Raw genomic sequence first — 19,414 nt, forward strand, 5'->3', positions numbered from 1 at the left:
GGGGGTTTGACTTCCAGACCCTATTTAGATACTGGCTGCTGACATTCTTGCCTCTGCGTCACTTTGCATGTAATTAGTTGTGCTTTTAGCAATCTCTTTGAATTCACCATCCTTATGTTAATAATTAATAACGTACGGAGAATGATAGAGCATACAGAAGTAAGGAAAGTGCACAAGAAGGGGGAACAGCTTTTCTCTGCGGGGGTGGAGACATCTGAATGTGGGTAGGCAAATGTGAAACAAAGGTGCTCAAAGCAAGTTTATAGAGGCAGGTAAAGCTCACTCTGTATGTGACTCAGAACAAGGCATGCCATGACATTACCTACTCTCTGCTCTGCCTGTCCCAATCACAGGGTTGTCAGACACCCCTTGAGGAGCATCTGGTAGCAGCCCTGCCTTCCCCCAGCAGCTCCTATGTAAGCGGAAGAGGGACATGTGGAGTGGTGAGCTCACACACTCCTTCCTTCCTCCCCTCCTGCTGAGCAACTGCCTAAGGGCTGGGCAGAATCTAGTCATTATGCTGTCAGCACACAGATTTATTACATGGTCTGCCCAGCTTAATGCTGTCGTGTGCACTGAACACGGGCCCGTTTTGCCCTCCAGCCAATCCAAATACCTGAAATGAAACACTTACTACAAGTGTGTTAGTTGCCGTGTAAAGACTATGCTATGTTTGGTGTGCTGGCATCGGTGTCACTGAGAGCAAAAAATGTTGGGGTTTCCCCAGGTCACTAATACAATGTTTCTTAACCTTTTTGATACCAGAGACCGGTTTGCTGCCTTCCTAAACTGCGTCAGGGACATCCCAGGGACTGGGACTGATCCATGGACAGGCCGTTGAGAAATACTGCTCTAATACATTTCACCTCAGATAACCTGCTTCCCTGGTTTGATCTGCTGATCTTTAAGGACAGAGTCACAACTTTTGGAAGCAATAGTTTCCAATTCTTCAGTGTTAAGGCATCATTTGTATTGCTTATGAAACAGGTGGCTCTCTGACTGCACTCCCTCTTGTCAGAGGATTTCCCAGTGCTCTTGATTCAAGGGGCTGCCCCACTAGCTGAAACAGTTGGGATAAGGGGCATATTTTGCCCATGTGTTTATCCTGGCAGACCAATATAACCCAGTAAAATCCTTTCCAAGGGTCCTTCCTACTACCTTGCCATAAGTGTTTAATACATCTGTCTCAAAATCCAGGGGAAAGGAGACTTTATAGGGTAGTGTGGAGGTGGAGAAATTCTGCCCTTACAGCCTTTCATCGCATATCTGGAGGGTGGCATTACCATTTTGAAATACTGACGTTAGGGAACCAATATGGGGTGGCTAGCTTCCAAAAGTTTTCCAAATTGTGCAAGAAATGCTCTCTCATTCTGATTGTCCATTTGTTTGTGAGTTTAATGGGAAAACTCTGGGTTTCCCAGTAGTTTATCCCCAAATTCTCCCTCTAATCACAATGGAAACTGTCTATCCCAGAGTACTCCTTTTTCTTATCTGACTTTGTTTTGATGTCCCTGGAGAACACTTCTCATGTACTATACAGGACTGGAGAGGACACGCAGTGGCTTTTTCTGGGTTGAAATTTCCCTGTCCAGAAACCTGGAGGAATCTTCTTTGGCTAATGCCTACCTTGCACAACTTTCCTTGGGTTATATTTTGATTGGTGACCATGAGGGCAGGGGAGTATGTGCTATTGTATGTGCTATTGTTGTTCTTCCTCTTCTTTCCTTTGAGAGGTTATTTGTGTCATCTCCCTGCCCTGCTTGGAAGTGGTCTGGCCGTAACTGTCAGACCTCTAGTTCTCTTCCATGCTACCCTTTCTTCTGGAGAAGGACCAGGGTTATATCTGTCATGTGGGACAGGTGCAGGAAGAAATTTGCGTGGGCCTGGGCTTTGTGCTTGGAATATGGAACACTCCCAGCACCCTTGCAACCTATATTCACACCTCCCTCCACACGACACCCCTTGCATTCTACATGATGAGGGAGAGCAAGATGGGGGCCTTCTCCCAGCTGCTGCACTTAGCTGAGTGGCAGCTTTGTTCTCCTCTCCTACTCCACTCAGCTAACCAGCAGTTCTAGGCAGCCTATCAGTGGCTTTTAACAGCCTTCCATCACCAATCTGCTGAATGACGGCTGTCAGACCAGGGGTGCTTCTGTTAGTGAAGCTCTCAGAGGCTACCAAGGCCTTTCCCAGCAATGCTCATTTTAGAAGAGGTGTTCAGTGTATGTGTTTAGGCCAGAGGGTTTGAACTGGGGAGCTCCATCTCCTTGTGCTTGGCTGTTGCTGTCTACCAGTGATCTCACTCTGTAGCCTCTGTCACTACCTCATTAGTCTGCTGCTGTAGCTGAGTGATCACTGTAGTACTATTTATACCATAATGATGTGTGATATAAATAGTTAGATAGCATTGCCATTCTGCTGATTTATTATCTGCCAGTCTTTACTTCCCATCTTGGATATTATTTCTTCAATGTCCATCTCTTTGTTTGGTATGTTTCATTTGTTCTCATTACTATCTCTTTGCTCTGTGATCTGTTGAGATAAGTTTGCAATAAAACTAAGGCTCCAGTTCTACACTGCTTCCAGAATCAGGGCGTTAGATAGTTAAAGCAACATTACCAACCTACTCAAATTCACTCAGCACCTTATCTTTTAAGATTTATATTTTATATACAGTGTTTGCTTCTTATTCTGGAAGAGCATTTGAATGCCAGAGAACGGCTCAACTGTTCACTGATTTCACAATTATTCTATACTTCATAAACTAGTTATATAGTGCTGAATTCTGTCTTTATATTTTTTTTAATGCAGCCACTTCTGGGGTAGAACACAGCAGTTGTTTAACAGCACACAGCAACACTACAAGTGAGAACAGAAAGTAAAGAATAACTTATCTTTTGAATGTAAATGACTGATTTGGAATTTGGGCAGGGCACCTCTCCTTTTTAAGCAAAAGCACCCTTATAGCTTTAATGGTCACATATGATCAAGACTAAGATCATACTTTTTTCTCATGTGAAAGTCTGCAACTGTTCATGTATATAGTGTAAATATATATATAAACACACATAATGTGATAATAAGTAACCCATTAATTTTCAGGGTAAGATGACTGAAATATTGCAAGTACGTCATAACTCACTTTAATTACTTCCCCAGAAACAAAAGACATCTTGAGACTTTAACAAAAACCTTTTTTCTCTCGTAAAACTCAAGACTTGGTTGAAATTGTGGTAGCTATTTCTTTTTGGACATCAAATATCCATCCCACCCTACCTTCTCTCTTGTGCCCAAACATCAGACATCCTTTAATAATACAGAGAGAACCAAAACAAGAAGCATATGGTGTCTACTACTGATGACAATGGCCAAAACATACATTCCCCCTTCCTATGAGTAATGTGATTGGTGGCACTACACCAGACAGCTTCGGCCTATAAAATGAAGACCAGTTATAGAACTAAACTCAATTTTAACTCTGCTTTGGCTTGTGTTAAAAGATTTCTCTGCAATGTGACCACTGCATATGTAAACCAGACAGTGATTTTTTTCACCAGTTCAAAGAAGAAAAGAGAGAACTTTATGCATACAAGTTCTTCATGTGGTCTGCTTTGTTGTATAAAACTGCTTTCAACCAAGATTCAAACAGGTGCACAAGTTTATCCTCTAGTAACAAAGCCTGCTTAGCGGAAGCCTAGGAGCACTGGCAAATCCAGGCAACAGTTGAAGTCTTGTCAAATGAGGATAACCGAGGGCACTGAAGGACTGTAAATAGTGAATTTCATTAGGCCCAACTAACTTTGTCTTTCTGATTTTATAAGAAGCTTATTTTTCCATTCTTGCTGCTGTTGGTACATGCACATTAGACCAAGAGATAGATATTCTTGCATTTTGAGACTATGTAATCAATTTTCAAGGGACAAAATTCATATTTTCAATACGTGACTGTCAAAAAACCCTCTCATTAAAGACGGACATGTTGCTATCCCCCCAGTGCTCAATAAAGGACAGCATATAAGACACTGTTTTTTCTCCACTGTCACTTCAACACCCCAAAATGTCCTGTTTTCCCCCAATTTCTTCCCATTAACCCCAGATGCCTCAAACTGCTGGTGTCTCTCTTCTCGGACAGTTGAGTCCAAAAAGTTAGTAGGGATAACTGATTTGTCCTATTAATTATTATTATTATGGTTATTACATTTGTATATAGTGCAATAGGTGTGCATGAAATGACAGCAACAAAAAAAGTAATATGTTCTATGTGCTAGAATGATAGGAACTGCCGTAATGGAATAGACCAATGGTTTGTCTGCTCATGTATCTTGTCTCAGGTACTGGCCAATGTAAGAGGTTTCAGAAGAATGCATCTAGTTGTGCTACAGATGTATTCTGCAGAGGGAGGGAGATTTCTTCTTGACCCTAATTTGTGTTCACTTTTTGCTCTGAAGCATGTGGTTTGCTAGTCCTTGCGCTTTTGTCCTAGAAAGAATGCCATACATACAGGGTCTGGTTCCTGCTCCTATTGAAGTCACTGAGTTCACTGGAGCAGGACTGGACCTGTAAAATGTACAATCCTCTCTTTAATCCTACTAAATTGATTGCCTCAATATCATTCATTTTATGTCCTGAATGTCACAGGTTAATTGCGCAGTATATTGAATCAAAGAAGCATTGCCTTTTAGCTGTTTGAAAATTACTGCCTTCCAGTTTTATGGAGTGACCAGTTGTTCTAATGCTCTGCTGCTGTGCGGTACTGCAGTAAAACACACTTGATCCAAGGCTAAGCCCAACACCAGCTAGTGTGTTTGCATTCTGAGTGATTCTTCACACCCACACTAGTTGTGCTGCTTTGCCCTCTTGAGGAAGGGGGGAAACTGAGACAGGGTCAGGGTCTGACACTAGAGGAGATACGACCTTGTTACATGCCTCCAAATTTCTGCAAAGGCTAATACCAGTTTCATACTTGAAATGTGCTTTTTCTGCATCCTTTGCCCTCTCACCTCCCCTAATGGTGTTATGGAAAAACTGTGACTCTAGCCATTTAGATCTAAGAAACCCAGTCTTCCATAACAGCATAAACTGGACTGGGGAAGAATGGGAGCCTTGCAGGCCCCTGGATTCTATCTTGCCAGCTTTAGTCATAGATTTAAAGAGTTCTCTTCTTTACCCTCCACTTTTCCTTTAAATGAATAGGGAGCCAACAGTGGTGTCTCCTACAGAAAGAGTTGTAAAGACTTAGTGAAAGGTTTAAGAATGGGGGGTGAACTGGTGGAGATGGTGTGACACATTGGGAATGTTCTGTAATATTTTTGATGCCTATGGGTGCCTCGGTTTCCCACTGCAGTTTGCATTGCTAAAAGTGCTCAGTCTGCTCTTTGGGGCAGTGCAGGATGTAAGGTGAGGGTGTCACCTTGCTGTCTGGGCTGCAGTGAATAGGGTCGTTAAGGGACCTGCTGAAAGTGATCAGTATCAATGCAGAATCCCAAACGACAATGGAAAAGCCCCAATCGCTAACCACTTACACCAGGAAACAATGATCAAGAGGAAGGACGTTTCTTGCCCCCATCTCTCAGCAGGAAAGCTGAGCAGAGACCCCAGCTTGAGAGCAAGGAACTGAGATGTGACAGGCAGGAATAAAGTTTGGGCTCTGGAAGAAGCTGGCTGCTCTCTCTTGGGATGGACAAAAGAGAGAGAGAGAAAAAGCACCTAAGATGGAATCCACTACAGCAGGGGTCACCAACCTATGGCACGCAAGCCGATTTTGAGTGGCACACTGCTGCCTGCCACGGTCCCGGCCCCCAGCCCCACTCAGCCCCCCCGCCCACCGCTCTCCTGCGGCAGCCAAGCTTCCCCTCTTCCCCGCTTCTTCCCTCAGTGTGGTGCTTTCCTGCTCCTCCTCCTCTCCTTCCCTGCGCCGATCCCCCTGAACCCCCCCCTTCTGCCCTGCATCCCCACAGCCCCCATCCCTCTGCCCTCACCCCTGAACCCCCACACACACCCAGCCTTCTGCCCTGACCCCTGAACTCCCTCGCAGGTCTCGGGTCCCGGCTGCTGGTCCCTTGCCAGTCGGCGTCCTGGCCGCAGGCCCCGCTCAGCCCATGTCCCGGCCACAGGCCCCGCTCAGCCCACTGCCGGCCTTGGTGAACAGAACCCCAGGCTGGCAGCGGGCTGAGCAGGCTGGCAGCGTAAGATCAGCATTTTAATTTAATTTTAAATGAAGCTTCTTAAACATTTTGAAAACCTTGTTTACTTTACATACAACAATAGTTTAGTTATAGTCTATAGACTTATAGAGAGAGACTGTCTAAAAAACGTTAAAATGTATTACTGGCACACGAATTCTTAAATTAAAGTGAATAAATGAAGACTCAGCACGCCACTTCTGAAAGGTTGCCTACCTCTACACTACAGATTGGCTGGTGATTTGCTCTGGCTTGACCAGTATGGACTGTGCTTTTCCCTTTATTCCTCTACACTAACTTAATGACTTCCAATGCTGTGCCCCAGGTGACTAATAAGCCCTACTGTTTTGAAAACACTGCATGATGTGCATTAGTCCCTGAAGAGTGTACAAGTCTACCTCAGTTGGGCTGGCTGGACAGAGCTCGCAATGGGAAGCCGGAGTGCTAGAGCCCAGCTGTTCAATCTAGGAGGTAGTGAGGCTGCATGGCCCACCCTGCAGGAGGCAAAGGGACCCCTTGGGGTCTGCCATGCTACAGGAGTTTCTCCAAGAGACTGTTTAAAAGCTGGGGCATGGAAGAGATCCTGTGGATCCATGACAGATGTTAAGGAGGAGAGTGAGTTCTACGCCCTAAGGCCTGCTGTGGCAAACATGCCATCACCTGCAAATAGGTAGACGTCCTCACATTAAAGAGGAAGATTAAGAAGAAGAAAAAATACTCAGCTCATTCCTCTTGTTGTACACATCTGTCCTATGTACACAAATGTTCTTATTACTGCCTCCCTTCACCACTCCTGCCTCCAACTGCTTGTGGCACCCACTTGCCAGGCCTGGAGTAGACCAATGGTCCGTTTAATGAGGTATCCTCTCTCCCATAGAGAATGCATCAGCCTCTCACACTATACCTAGTTATGTTGAAATTATAAGCTTTTTTGCACAGGACCTGTCTTCCAGTCTCTGTTTGTACAATACCTTCTACACGGGGATGCTGATCTTGATTGTGGCATGTCAAGGTGCTACCACAGCACATACAATAATAATGCAGAGAAGACAAGTCTTTAAGTAGGCATGATTCTTGCAGCAGATCTTGTACAATTCATCCTAATACCATTCATGCATGAGACACTGTAGGTGGGATCCCTAAAAGGCGAGGGCATTAGAACTCAAATATCCCTCAGGCTGAAGTTAAAGAAGGGGATCACAAACACAGCTGTGGGTCTAGTGGAGGGCTATTCCCATAGCTCTGCCATGTCCAGGGCAAAGCTATAGTACAATACAATTCCTGGTAGGTTGCCAGGTGCCCAGTTTTCGACACCACAAGTCCAGTTACCGCAGGTTGGGGGTGGTGGAGGTGCCGGGTCATCAAACCCTCACCAGCCCTGTTCAGTCAGGGCTGCATCCTACCTGCATCTTGTGGGCAGGCAGGCAGGCAGGCTCCATGTCAGACTGCAGCTCCAGAACAGAGGGAGCCCAGGCGGGAGTGGGCGAGGGAGATGCAGAGGATCCAGCAATGAGGAAAGGGAAGGGGGCAAGCAGCAAGCGATGAGGGGAGAGGAGGCAAGGGGAGGGGAGGAGAGGAGCGAACAGTGGTGGTGTCTGGGAGAGGCAAAGAAGGGTGGGACTTGGAGGAAAGAGGTAGGGTAGTGGCAGGGCAGGAGGGTCTGGTTGTCAACAATTAGAAAGTTGGCAACCTTAATTCTTGGTAGCTACTAGTACTGCAGCCTCACTGTTTAAACAAAGTTTTATTGAAACTGTGGAGCTTACGGCTGTTGAAACTGTCATCTGATGTATGACAGTACTGTACTAAACACAGCACCATCTGGGAGAAGGCTGTGTGACAGCCTTCCAGCTACTCTGGCATTTCCATAGTAAGCAGGGTAGGGCATTCAGAATTGGAAGGAGATCCTTCACAGCCTTCCTAGAAATGATTTAAAAATACAGGGCCAAATTCTCTGCCGGCACAACTCCACTGAAGTTGAAGATGTAATGATACCCCAGTCAGAGTTATTCTAGCAAAGAATGTGGCCTACACTTTGTTCAGTTCTGGACCTACACAGACATGGGATCACATTAATTTGTCTGCTGAGGAGAAAATTGTGGAGAAGAGGAAATTGCAAGGGCTAAATTTCACCAAAATATCCATTTTCATAAAATTCCATGAAGTATAATCTTTGGCTGAGCTCTAGTGTGCAAATTCCTTTTGAAAATCCTTCATCTCTGTACGTAATCCTAGTCACCTGTCTAGCTAAAATTTAATTTTCCCAGAATGGAAACACACACCTAATTTACCAGGGACTTTGTTTCAATTTATTGCTATGACTGACATACTCAGGTCAATGACAACAGATATCTGTACACACAAACCTTTGAGCGGGCATATATAATATTCAAAATGCTCTGTCCTTTAAACCTCCACTACACCCTTTGCCACACCCTAACATCTTAAGCAGAGACTCAAAGTGCTTGGCTTGCTTAGCCCAAACAAAAGAAGGCTATGGGGAGATATGATTGCTCTCTATAAATACATCAGAGGCCAGGATAAATACCAGAGAGGGAGATGTTATTTAAGTTAAGCATCAATGTGGACACAAGAACAAATGGATATAAACTGGCCATCAACAAGTTTAGGCTCAAAATTAGAGAGATTTCTAACCACCAGAGGAATGAAGTTCTGGAACAGCCTTCTAAGGGGAGCAGTGGGGGCAAAAAACCTAACTGGCTTCAAGACTGAGCTTGATAAGTTTATGGAGGGGATGTGATGATGAGATTGCCTTACCATGGAAAGTAGCTGATCTGCGACTGCTAACAGCAAATATCTCCAGCAGCCGGTGGTGGGACACTAGATGGGGAGGACTCTGAGTTACTACAGAGAATTCTTTCCCAGGTGTCTGGCTGGTGGGTCTTGCCCACATGATCAGAGTATAACTGATCACCATATTTAGAGTCAGGAAGTAATTTTCCCCCAGGGCAGACTAGCAGAGACCCTGGGGGGGGGTGTTATCTTCTTCTGCAGCATGGATCATGGGTCACTTGCAGGTTTAAACTAGTGGAAATGGTGGATTCTCTGTAACTTGAAGTCTTTAAATCATAATTTCAGGACTTCAGTAACTCAGACAGAGGTTACAGGTCTATTATAGGAATGGGTGGGCAAAGTTTTGTGGCCTGCAATGTGCATGAGGTCAGATTATATAATCATGATGGTCTGTTCTGACCTTAAAGTCTATGAGTTAAATGGGTATGGGCACAGGGTTTTTATAATGTGAAACAGGTTCAGAGATCATGAAAAATATGTATGCCAATTATAATGCTGTTCTTACAAAATATCCTTGGTAGTTAATTCTCTGAGATTCAGATATGAAGGCAAAAGTAATTTGATACAAACCATTTGCACCAAGATTTGAATGAAAGTTTCCATTTGTATTTTTTTATCAAGTTCAAAGACTTAAAATAATTTTAATCTGTAGTCTCTTATGGGACTACTCATTTGCTTAAATTTAAGCACATGCTTGAGTGTTTTGCTGGATCAGGGTCAGAGTGCTCAGCATCTTGCAGGATAAGGGCCCCTGGAAGTGGCATGCCCTCAACAAATCCCATCCCCTCCTCCCATTACTGATGCTTTACACACTAGTTGATATCATGAATTTGACTGGCTTGGCATTCAGAAATAATGCCGGCCTCTACAAAGCCACCTGTGTTAAAGAAATATTTTAACTGTGAAAAGCTAGAGACTACGAGCAATAGGGGTGCACTGTTTTGTTTCTGATTTCACAGTATGCATAAACACCTTCCCTGGCTGATGGCAGTGTTTCACAACTATTGAATTATCATATTTCTGCAACACAGAACACTCTTGAGAGAGAGGTCAATGGTATTGGAAATAGCATAAGAAAGTTAAGGATGCATAATTTGGTTTTCAAAAAATCCATTAACCAAAATAGCAAATTTCCATCAACCTCTCTACACTCTCCTGCAAAACACACATTTGGGGATATTTAAATGTGTGTTAAAAGTCCATTTCCTATTATATTTCCCATCTCATGGCTCCTTTGGGAGAACCTAATTCATGAACAAACAATTCCCAGACCAGATAATTAAGTTCTTTGCTGACCTCTTTCCATACAACCCGACAATAAGAGAGCTCCAGTCTCTGTATTGCCACTTTTTGGTGGTGTTTATGCTGCTTTACTGCTGAGGTAATGGAAAGAAATTAACATGCTAACATCATCGTCATTAATTATTATTATTATGCTAAAGACTGCAAGGAAAAGTTGGGTTATTTGAAAGTTTAAATTTTCCATGAAAAAACAAAGTGCCATATAATCATTGGGTGGGTACAGAAGGTCAAAAAATATTCTGTATTATTTTATATTATAAATTATATATTTTTTTCCCAAAAAAAATGTTAATACAACTTAACTCATTCTGAATAGTGTCTCTCATACACACCATCCCAGGTATATTACAGAGTTGGGACTGAATTGTCCTTGGACTCTTCATTCATGTGAGGAGAGAGACAAGTATGGAGAAAGTATCGTCTTGTTCCAGCCCCCACCACATTCCCCCAGCAAGGGCTAGGAACAAATGTAGTCCCTGCAATCAAGGAACTGTAAAGATTGTTCCCTCCTAGCACCCTCGGGGGAGCAATACATTGTATATGGAATGGGTAGGAGACAGGGACCTACTCCACTCCCCTTCATGTCAGCCCACAGGGCCAGCCAGACATAGGAAAGTGAGCAGGCTGCATACGTCCCCTGTGCACTGGGGATTTCAGGGATAGTTTGTACATCTGGAACTCAAGCCATTCATCCATGCTGACTCTCCGGGGGCCATGTGGCTCCACACTGACCCCAAGGGGGGCAAAGTACTATCATCTGGTTTCTAAATAATAGAGGGAGAAAAAAATTAAGAAATGCAGGCAAGGGGGTGGGGGAAGGAAGTTTTTCAGAGGCGATTTGGGAGATAGCTGATGAGCCAGAAAGATACAGGAGACTTGTTCCAGGTGGCAAGAGCTGCAACGAGCACTCTCCTACTGAAACTGGTGAGGTGTGTCTGAAAAACCAGGTATGGAGAGAGAGAGAGAGAGACAGAGAGAGACAGACAAGGGGCCTGATCCCAAGAGAAATGGAGTGCCTGAAACATCCACTGAAGTCAATAAGAGATAAGGTCCCTCTCAGGCTCAGGCTTGAAGTCAGTGAGGTAGTCTGGAGAAATTCCATCCTGAAATGAATGGGGAGCCAATGGAAGGGGAGTGTGATGTGGTAGGTTTTGCTCGTTAAATTCCTTTCAAATGTATGTTGTAACTCAGATACCTTTGAAATCTTCAATGTTAGCATATTATTTAGTATTCAGTACTTCATCCATCTGGCATGGATATTAGCAGTGGAAACTATTTCCAAGCCAGTACTTGTCTTCTGCTTGCCACTTACACTCATGATTCATTGTTCAGCTTTAGCTCTCCATATATAACTAACTCAGGGAGACTAAATAAAAATGAGAGTGGGTGGGAATCTATTATGCATAGGAACCAATAAATTCAGTTTCCTCTGCAATTCAAAACCATATCAGCTTCTGATAGATTCTCTTTAAACGGTGTCATTCTCTACTGCCCTTGAATATATGAAAGGAGACATGGTGTGTATATGGGAAAGGGCAGTAGTGGGGTGGAAGGCACCTAATTGTGTCATATTTCAAGCTAGCATCTATGCTTACTGGGTTATCTTGGCATTTAATAAAGTGTGCAGTGAGCATTTCAAGTGGATATGGTTATGGCTAAATGAACACTGACCATTAAAGAGCATCTCTTCTGCCCAACCCTCAGGATTTATGTCTGCTCCTACTGGAGAAGTAACTTACAGTACTGAGCACAGGTTAAAACTTGCACCTTGCTTGTAAGACAATGCTGTACCAAGTAGCAATGTGTAACTGTACTCCCCTACATGCCTTCATAGTTAGCTATATATCAATACCACACCTAAAACCTGTATAGCCATGTGTGTATTTTATATGGCTGCCTACCCGTGTAATTAATTACTTGTACACATCCTTATAAAATATGAAGAGCTTTAAAATATGTATTAAAATTTTCCATTTTTGAGAGATTTCAAATTCTCAAACATTTCAGTTATTCTTATACAAGAGACTCACTCTTACAACTGTATTTTAAATGCCCAAGGGCCATACTCCATTTAGCTTAATGGTCATGTTATATACTGAAGGGTTGTTATGGAGACTGTTCTGAAGTATTCCTAGAAATTTCAGTGTATAATTAGTGGTGGATGCTACAACACAACTATCAAGTTATCTCCATGGAAACAACCAGAAAACCTATACTTTTTTGGTTGCAACAAGTGATCTGCATCAACACTGCTTTTTATAGACCTTTAAGATACTATTAAGGGCTCACTGATTGCCTTGTTTGTTAGTTAAGTTCAGCTTAAATATACAGGGTAAAATTCTCTCTTTGATCCACATGTCTAGCTCCCATTGATTTCAACAGAAGTTACCTATGTGCCACCACGGATGGAATATATTCCATACAAAATAGATTGATGACATTATCCTTATGATTAGTAAGACTGAGGATGATCTATATGTTAGAGATGGAGGAAGTTAACTTTAAAAAAAATCTTCCTATTTTCCCGGAAATCCCTTCTTCCACTCGGCTCTTCTCTGAAGCCTTCAGAGCATGGAAACTCACTCTCTAACTGAAAGTTAGACATGGCTCACAGCAGTGCCACTCAAGGCACTGGGCAGAAGAGTGATACAAGAGTCTCTCTCTCCCCCTGGTGCCGGGCACACCACTACACAGTTCTTCCAGATCAGGGAGTGAGGTTGGGAGCAAGATTCTTATACTTTGCACCGAAGCCGTGGCTAAAGATAATATGCAGTACAGATAAAACTCCAGTCAGAGTTTATTCAGTTCTTGTATAAGCAATTTGATAAGTTCCAAACCAAGGAAGGAAGGTGACTGTCAGCCAAGAGCTACTCTCACATTAGTTTGAGTATACCTGTACACCGAGAGGAAAATATATTTTAATCTCGAACACTAACTGATCATGTGCAATATAACACAACATTATTTTGTATAGAAACTTTTACACAAGTGATCACACAGGGCCAGTTTGTGAATGCTTTAGGCCCACTGGTGAGAAATTTGTTACATCAGTGGTTCTACTGACTTCACTAGGAGTGACCCATGTGCATCCATTACCTTTGAAAGGACTTCTCCTGTGAGTAACTACATATCAGCAGGAATAAGGGGTTCACAGCCTGACCCATAATATTTTACAGTGTTAATTCAGCTAGAGAGCTAAACAACAACTAATAGCACAGCAAGAGGAAAATTAAGAGGCACAGGAGTGAGAGAAAGACATTTTAGGGGAGGTTCAAAGACAGTGAAAGGTTGATAAGGCAGAGCGAGTCAGAAATCTTTGTCTTGCTTTCTTTGGTACTTTAGCTGCTGTTCCAGATGGCTGGAACTCCAGCAGAGAATGCCTTTGGCCATTAGATTGTGTGAAGAAATGCAGAGGCAGCCAGCAGAGCTAGATTTTGGACTTCATGAAGCTCATGGCCATGGGCCCCCCGGGTCTGGGAGAATCTTGGCTTTCTTTAAAAAAAACAAAACAAAACAAAAGCACAGTTCTAGCCCCTTCCTGTTTGTTAGGGTGACCATATTTCCCAAAGGGAAAATGGGACATTGCGGGGAGCTGGCCCAAGCCCTCCCTGCCCACCCAGAGCTGGCCCAAGCCGTTTGCCCGAGCCCTGCCTGTCCCCCACTGAAGCTCTGCCATCCCCCCACCCGCCCCTGTGCAAGGCTGGCATCGCCACTCACCTCCTTGCACATTCCTCCTCACCGCACCCCACTTTTTTGACAAAAGTGGGCATTTGACCCATTTGCTCTTGCCAAATGATCAAATCAAAAAGACAAATTGGACAAATACCCAATTTTGCCAAAAAAGTCAGGATGCCCAAGACAGGCTTAAAGAAGGGACTGTCCCAGCCAAAACGGGATGTATAATCATCCTACTGTTTGTAGATAGCCTTCAGATGTAAACAGATCTAATCCATTTTCATGAATCTGTGCTACACTTCCTCAGCGGGAGTCTGTGAGGGCATAAAACACACGTACAAAGCGAAATTATTCAGTTTGGGGTGCGTCCTAAAGAACCACCTCACTAACCCAGCTTTAGGCTGGCTCTGTGCATAGTGCAGTCAGTTATATCTGAGATGAGGAAAGCAAGATATTGTTCCAGAAGCCCCCACAAAAGTACTAAAGCCATGTCTGGCAGCCAGTATTAGCCATAAGAGATATTGGGAGGGGCGTAGAAAGAGACAAGGCCAATGAGGTAACCTGTGGCAAATATATCCAGCGATAATAAATAAGGAGCTAGTGCAGTTGTCTGATGACAGGGGTGATAGGATTGTGCTTCTTTTGTGTGTGAAATAGCTAATAGCAGCAGTCTGCATACGCTGCAGCCTGTAGAGTTGGGATCTGGGGAGACCACAGAGAAGGCAGTTCCAATCTTCAAATCAGATTACAGTAACTCTTTGCAGTCAGAGTACAAAAAGCCAGTAGAAGAGCCAATGCAGTTTGACTTCAATTAGATTATATTCATTTTTTTATCTTTGGGAGGAAGAGAAAGAAAAGGAAGCATCCAAATCTATTCCCCATCCTCCTCTTCGCAATAGACTAATTCAGTAGGGACCTGCTGGGTACAGGCCAAACATACAACAGTTCACCAAAATATTAATGGGATAGCTGTATATAATCTGACATATGCTTACATTCCCATAAACTTCAGAGCATTGATCAAATATAGCACTGAGAAGCAACGACATTATTCCTCCTAACTCAGCAATTTAAACTGCGGCTGTCGCCTAATTCCTAGAGACCCCAACATGTTTAATCTCTCAATACAGATTAGCAGCCCTAATCTAAATAAACCTCACTGACAGCACTATTAGAGCTCATTAGAGTTCTCACCAGATGTTTCAGTTTGTATATACGAACGACTCTGGTTTTTCATTCCAATATATGACCCATGATACTAACATATTTTGTGAATTAAAACATGCAGTCTCAACATATCTTCAAATTCTTGTTCTTCTGGGGGTAAGTCAATACAAAGCAGAGACAAAGGATTCTATCTTTGTACATCTTAAAGGTAGTTTTTGTTTTATGGACACTTCTCAATGTTTCTCACATGCCTATACAGCCATGACTAATACACACAGTATTTGCTTTTAAACTGAATGAGCAGAGTGCATTTATTAGTCTGAATATCACAGAATGTACATGCAGACTGATCCTGAGGTACTCAGCAATGTGTCAACACCAGAACTGTCAACAGCTTTTACAGCATAGTTGTACCCACGTTGGTCCCAGGATAGTAGAGAGACAAGGTGAGTGAAGTAATATCTTTTATTAGACTGACTTCTGGGCCAGACCTGAAGAAGAGCTCTGTGTTGCTCAAAAGCTTGTCTCTTTCACCAGCAGAAGTTGATCCAATAAAAGATATTACCTCACCCACCTTGTCTCTCAAACAGTTGTTACAGACCGAAGAACCTGAAAAACTCCTGTGGTGACTAAGTTGCTGCAGATAGTCAAAGTATTTTAAAAAACAAGTTATGACCCTAGTCCAGTTTTGAACTGAATGAAAATAAATAGACAAGGGGACCAGATATGTAGATTGCATAAAGAATGTCTAACTGTATCTGTAAGCAGGATTCTTTAGGGATCATTGATGGTATATTGGTGCATCGATGCTTAAGAAGACATGAAGTGATGGCCGCTATCACAGTATCAGTTCACCAGTCACATAGGTACAAAGCATCCGAATGGAAAACAGATTCTTGATTCTCTGAATCTCCCTCGAGGCCTGGGCTGCTGAGGACTACAGCACTCTCCTTTCTTGGCTAATTCTCAAGACAAACACATTCTGGCCTCAACTGCTGCTTCTTTCCAACTGCTGGTGAAAACTCCAGTCAGTCTGAGAGTTTAAGATGATGACTTGGGGCACAACTCAGTCCAAGAAAAATGCTTGTGTGGGAATATAATGCTGCTGCTGCTGCTGAGATCCAGTGGCGGGGGGGGGGGGGGGGGGGGAAAACTTACAACCATGGGCACATCTCCCTCATTTTGTGTGTCTAGTTTTAAATAGTTTCTATTATTTCCTATTTACATTAACTTTCTTCCCCTTTCTCTGTCATTTTTAAAAGAATATTAAAAGTGTGGCTAAAATACATTTTACAATATTAGGTAAAGCTAAATCTGAATCTGCCGCTATGGTATCTTGTGCTGTAATCCACTCAATCCTTATGTGCTGTCCAAGGTTGGACGATCTCCAAAGGACACCTAGCTGCCGCAGAAAGTGGTGTTGGTGATTCGGTAGGTCTCTCTCTTCTGAATGAGTCGGTAGTTAAACCAATGCCCTGCTCAGTGTTGGATGGCAATATGATGCAACAGAAGCCAAGCTTCAGATGAAGCATCAAACCCAGAGTCCTTGTGGTCACGATATATCCCATGACAATTTTATAAGACTTAGTGTATTAACTCCTCTGGTTATAAATTCCAAATTCCAGTTCAAGTGCTTATATTCTGCCCATCCACCGATCGCCCCCCACAGAACTATTGGTATAAAATAGTCTTCTCTGCTTCCTCTCCCAAAACTGTTGGGTAATATTTCTATATTTTGTTAAGCAGCTGCTGAGCTGCACCCTAGAGGTGGCTGCAATTCAGCAGTGGTATGTATGTATTCCTTACATACTTCAGAAGGGTATTGTGAAGCTTAATACAATGCTTGTAATGTGCTTTGAGACTCTTGGATGAAAGGCATCACAGAAATGCAAAGTACCAGTTGTACCATTATTAACTGGAGCTAGACATACCACATGTACCTGGTACCTGCGTCCCTTTATACTCGAGACAAGGCATATAAATGATTATTGAGCAACAGTGTAGACATTGTAATAAAGGTTACAAAAAGGTAAGAAAACTAATTTTCTCCTTTAAAATAGTTATTTTGTTTTGGATAAAAGAACTTTAATGCAAACAAACTTAACCTTTATGGACTGATTCCAAGAAAACAAACGTTACCTAAATGACCATGAACGTTTAGGGCTATATCTTTAGCTAGTGTAAGTTGGTGAAACTCCACTGACAACAATGGCATAACCATATTTTGTGAAGGCTACATCTAGAGCTGGCTCTGAACAAAGCCCCCAAATCTAAACATCCCTGAACTTTGGGAAAGCTTTGATCCAGATACAGAGTTTGAGACTCTGAACCATTTCAGATGGGGAAGGCCCAAGTCTGCTTTACAATAACATCTCCCATCGTCCTCCTGTCTTTTGATACTTCATAAACACTACACATAGAACCTCTTCTCCTTATGCACAACATCAGCTAACAGAGTTAGCTATTCCCATGTAGAATGTACCTCTGCCAAGTACATCATATTTTAACAGCAAGCTTTAAATCAATTGACTTGCTACCAATGAACAAGAAGGTTAAGGCACTAAAACCTCCACAGCCAGACTCTTCTAGGAGAAATTCAAGCCAACAAAAATTCCATGGGACTAGCAGAGTTTTACTGAGACAGACTTCAGAAATACTTAGTACAAAAACAGTGACACTCCTTTCCCGCAGCCACCAGAACAAAGACCAAGGAGTCATTTTACTGCCATTTGTAAACAAATGTATTATACAAATCCATTAAAAAAGCAGTTTCATTCATTTTAGTGGGAAAAACTTGAGGACAAACTGCTCAGGGGAGTTGAGGCTTCAGGGTATCACACATGGTAATGATTAAACTGGGTAATTTACATATAGGAAATGGAGTCAAACCAGCCCTTCTGACTTTATATACTGTGAATAGTTTAACAGATAAGCCATTAACTACTCAGTACAAGTATCACCCATTTCAGGTTGCCATCAGGTAACATTGGGCCAAATTCTGCCCCCATAGAAGCCAAAGGGAGTTGTGACATTGGCTTCTATGGATCCAGGTTTTGGTTTTGTGGTTCTGAAAACCAGTGCTTCTGGGAAGGAAGAGGCAACAAGGGAAATAATTGCTGGCAGACACCGACGTGATTCTCAGCAGCAGTATCTCACAAGAAATACCACCTATGGAAAGTATCTAACTGCAGTGCTTGGAGCCAGTAGGTCAGATTCTCAGCTGGTATGGCCCATTATTTTGGGGGTAGCCACAGGTGACTGATACGGGCTGCCTCAACTCTGCTATGTGTAGAGTATGAAATAGACAGATGTACCTTGTGTCTAATTAGAATGACTGGGGGAAGTACAGGTATATGGAGGTTCAACTAGCTCACAGTATACCCACTGGAGACAGAGATCCTCCAAGTTCAGCTGATGGTCTCTCTTACCTTTGCAAGGAAACTCCAGGCTGCATATTGCCATGAGGATGTGATGCTTTTTAGCTTCACTGTGTGCAACATCAGAAAGAATCCCAACAGTCCACTGTAAAGGATTGAAAAAGTTTCCATTAATAAAGAGAATTCTCTTAGCTTCTATTAGCCAGAATCTTACAGGTTTCTTGATATCTCTTTTCCTATTACAAAGCTAAACAAATGTTCCACAGGTAGTGTTGTTCAAGAACTGGAGTTGGTGATTTGGTAGACAAAGAACTTATTTTATGTCCAAGAGACCCTGTTTTTTTCCAATCAGGGGCTGCAGTATAAGTAAGAACATTTGATGACCTCATGCTTGGTCTTTAATGGGTGCCAAAATGCACTAGCATAATCCATGCTCTACAGGTGACTGGAAACATGAAGTCAAATTCTGATGTTCCAATGGCTCTCATTCAAATCATTCAAGATTTTAATGGGAGCTAGACATATACATTTGGCCCATATTCTCACTCAGTCCAACTTCTGTGATCGCTTGAGCTGAAACAACCACTGGAGAATTTCAGTTTCTAATATTGCCATGTTGCTTAACCTTCCTAAAGACACAAACTTCAAATTAAAATGTCAAATGTATCTTCAATTATGGTGGATAGAGAATAAATTAATAAATCTGTAGTGTTGGGGAATAAGACGTCCTGATGCTCTTAACTGACAGATTAAGTGAATTCACAGAGCCATTGAGGGTTAACTAGTGAGGGGATTCAAAGAGATTCAAAGAAATGCTTCAAACATACTTATGCAACACATTGTGGCGTGACCAGGGGCATAAAGGGTTGCAAGACATCATCACTAGCAACATGGGAGAGT

The 19,414-nt window shown here is 42.7% G+C and overlaps 1 protein-coding gene across 4 annotated transcripts in view; it reads right to left on the reverse strand.

The window, feature by feature from the left end:
- TMEM241 (transmembrane protein 241) overlaps window positions 1-19,414 on the reverse strand; it is a 104,491-nt gene that overhangs the window by 40,519 nt on the left and 44,558 nt on the right. For all 4 annotated transcript variants that reach the window (XM_034762766.1, XM_034762765.1, XM_034762764.1 and 1 more), the window contains one exon: window positions 18,566-18,659. In XM_034762766.1, the coding sequence (XP_034618657.1) occupies window positions 18,566-18,659 (94 nt within the window). The remainder of the gene's footprint in view (window positions 1-18,565; window positions 18,660-19,414) is intronic.

This window comes from Trachemys scripta, chromosome 2 (genome assembly GCF_013100865.1).
Source record: "Trachemys scripta elegans isolate TJP31775 chromosome 2, CAS_Tse_1.0, whole genome shotgun sequence".
In the NCBI taxonomy this organism is placed as follows: domain Eukaryota; kingdom Metazoa; phylum Chordata; order Testudines; family Emydidae; genus Trachemys; species Trachemys scripta.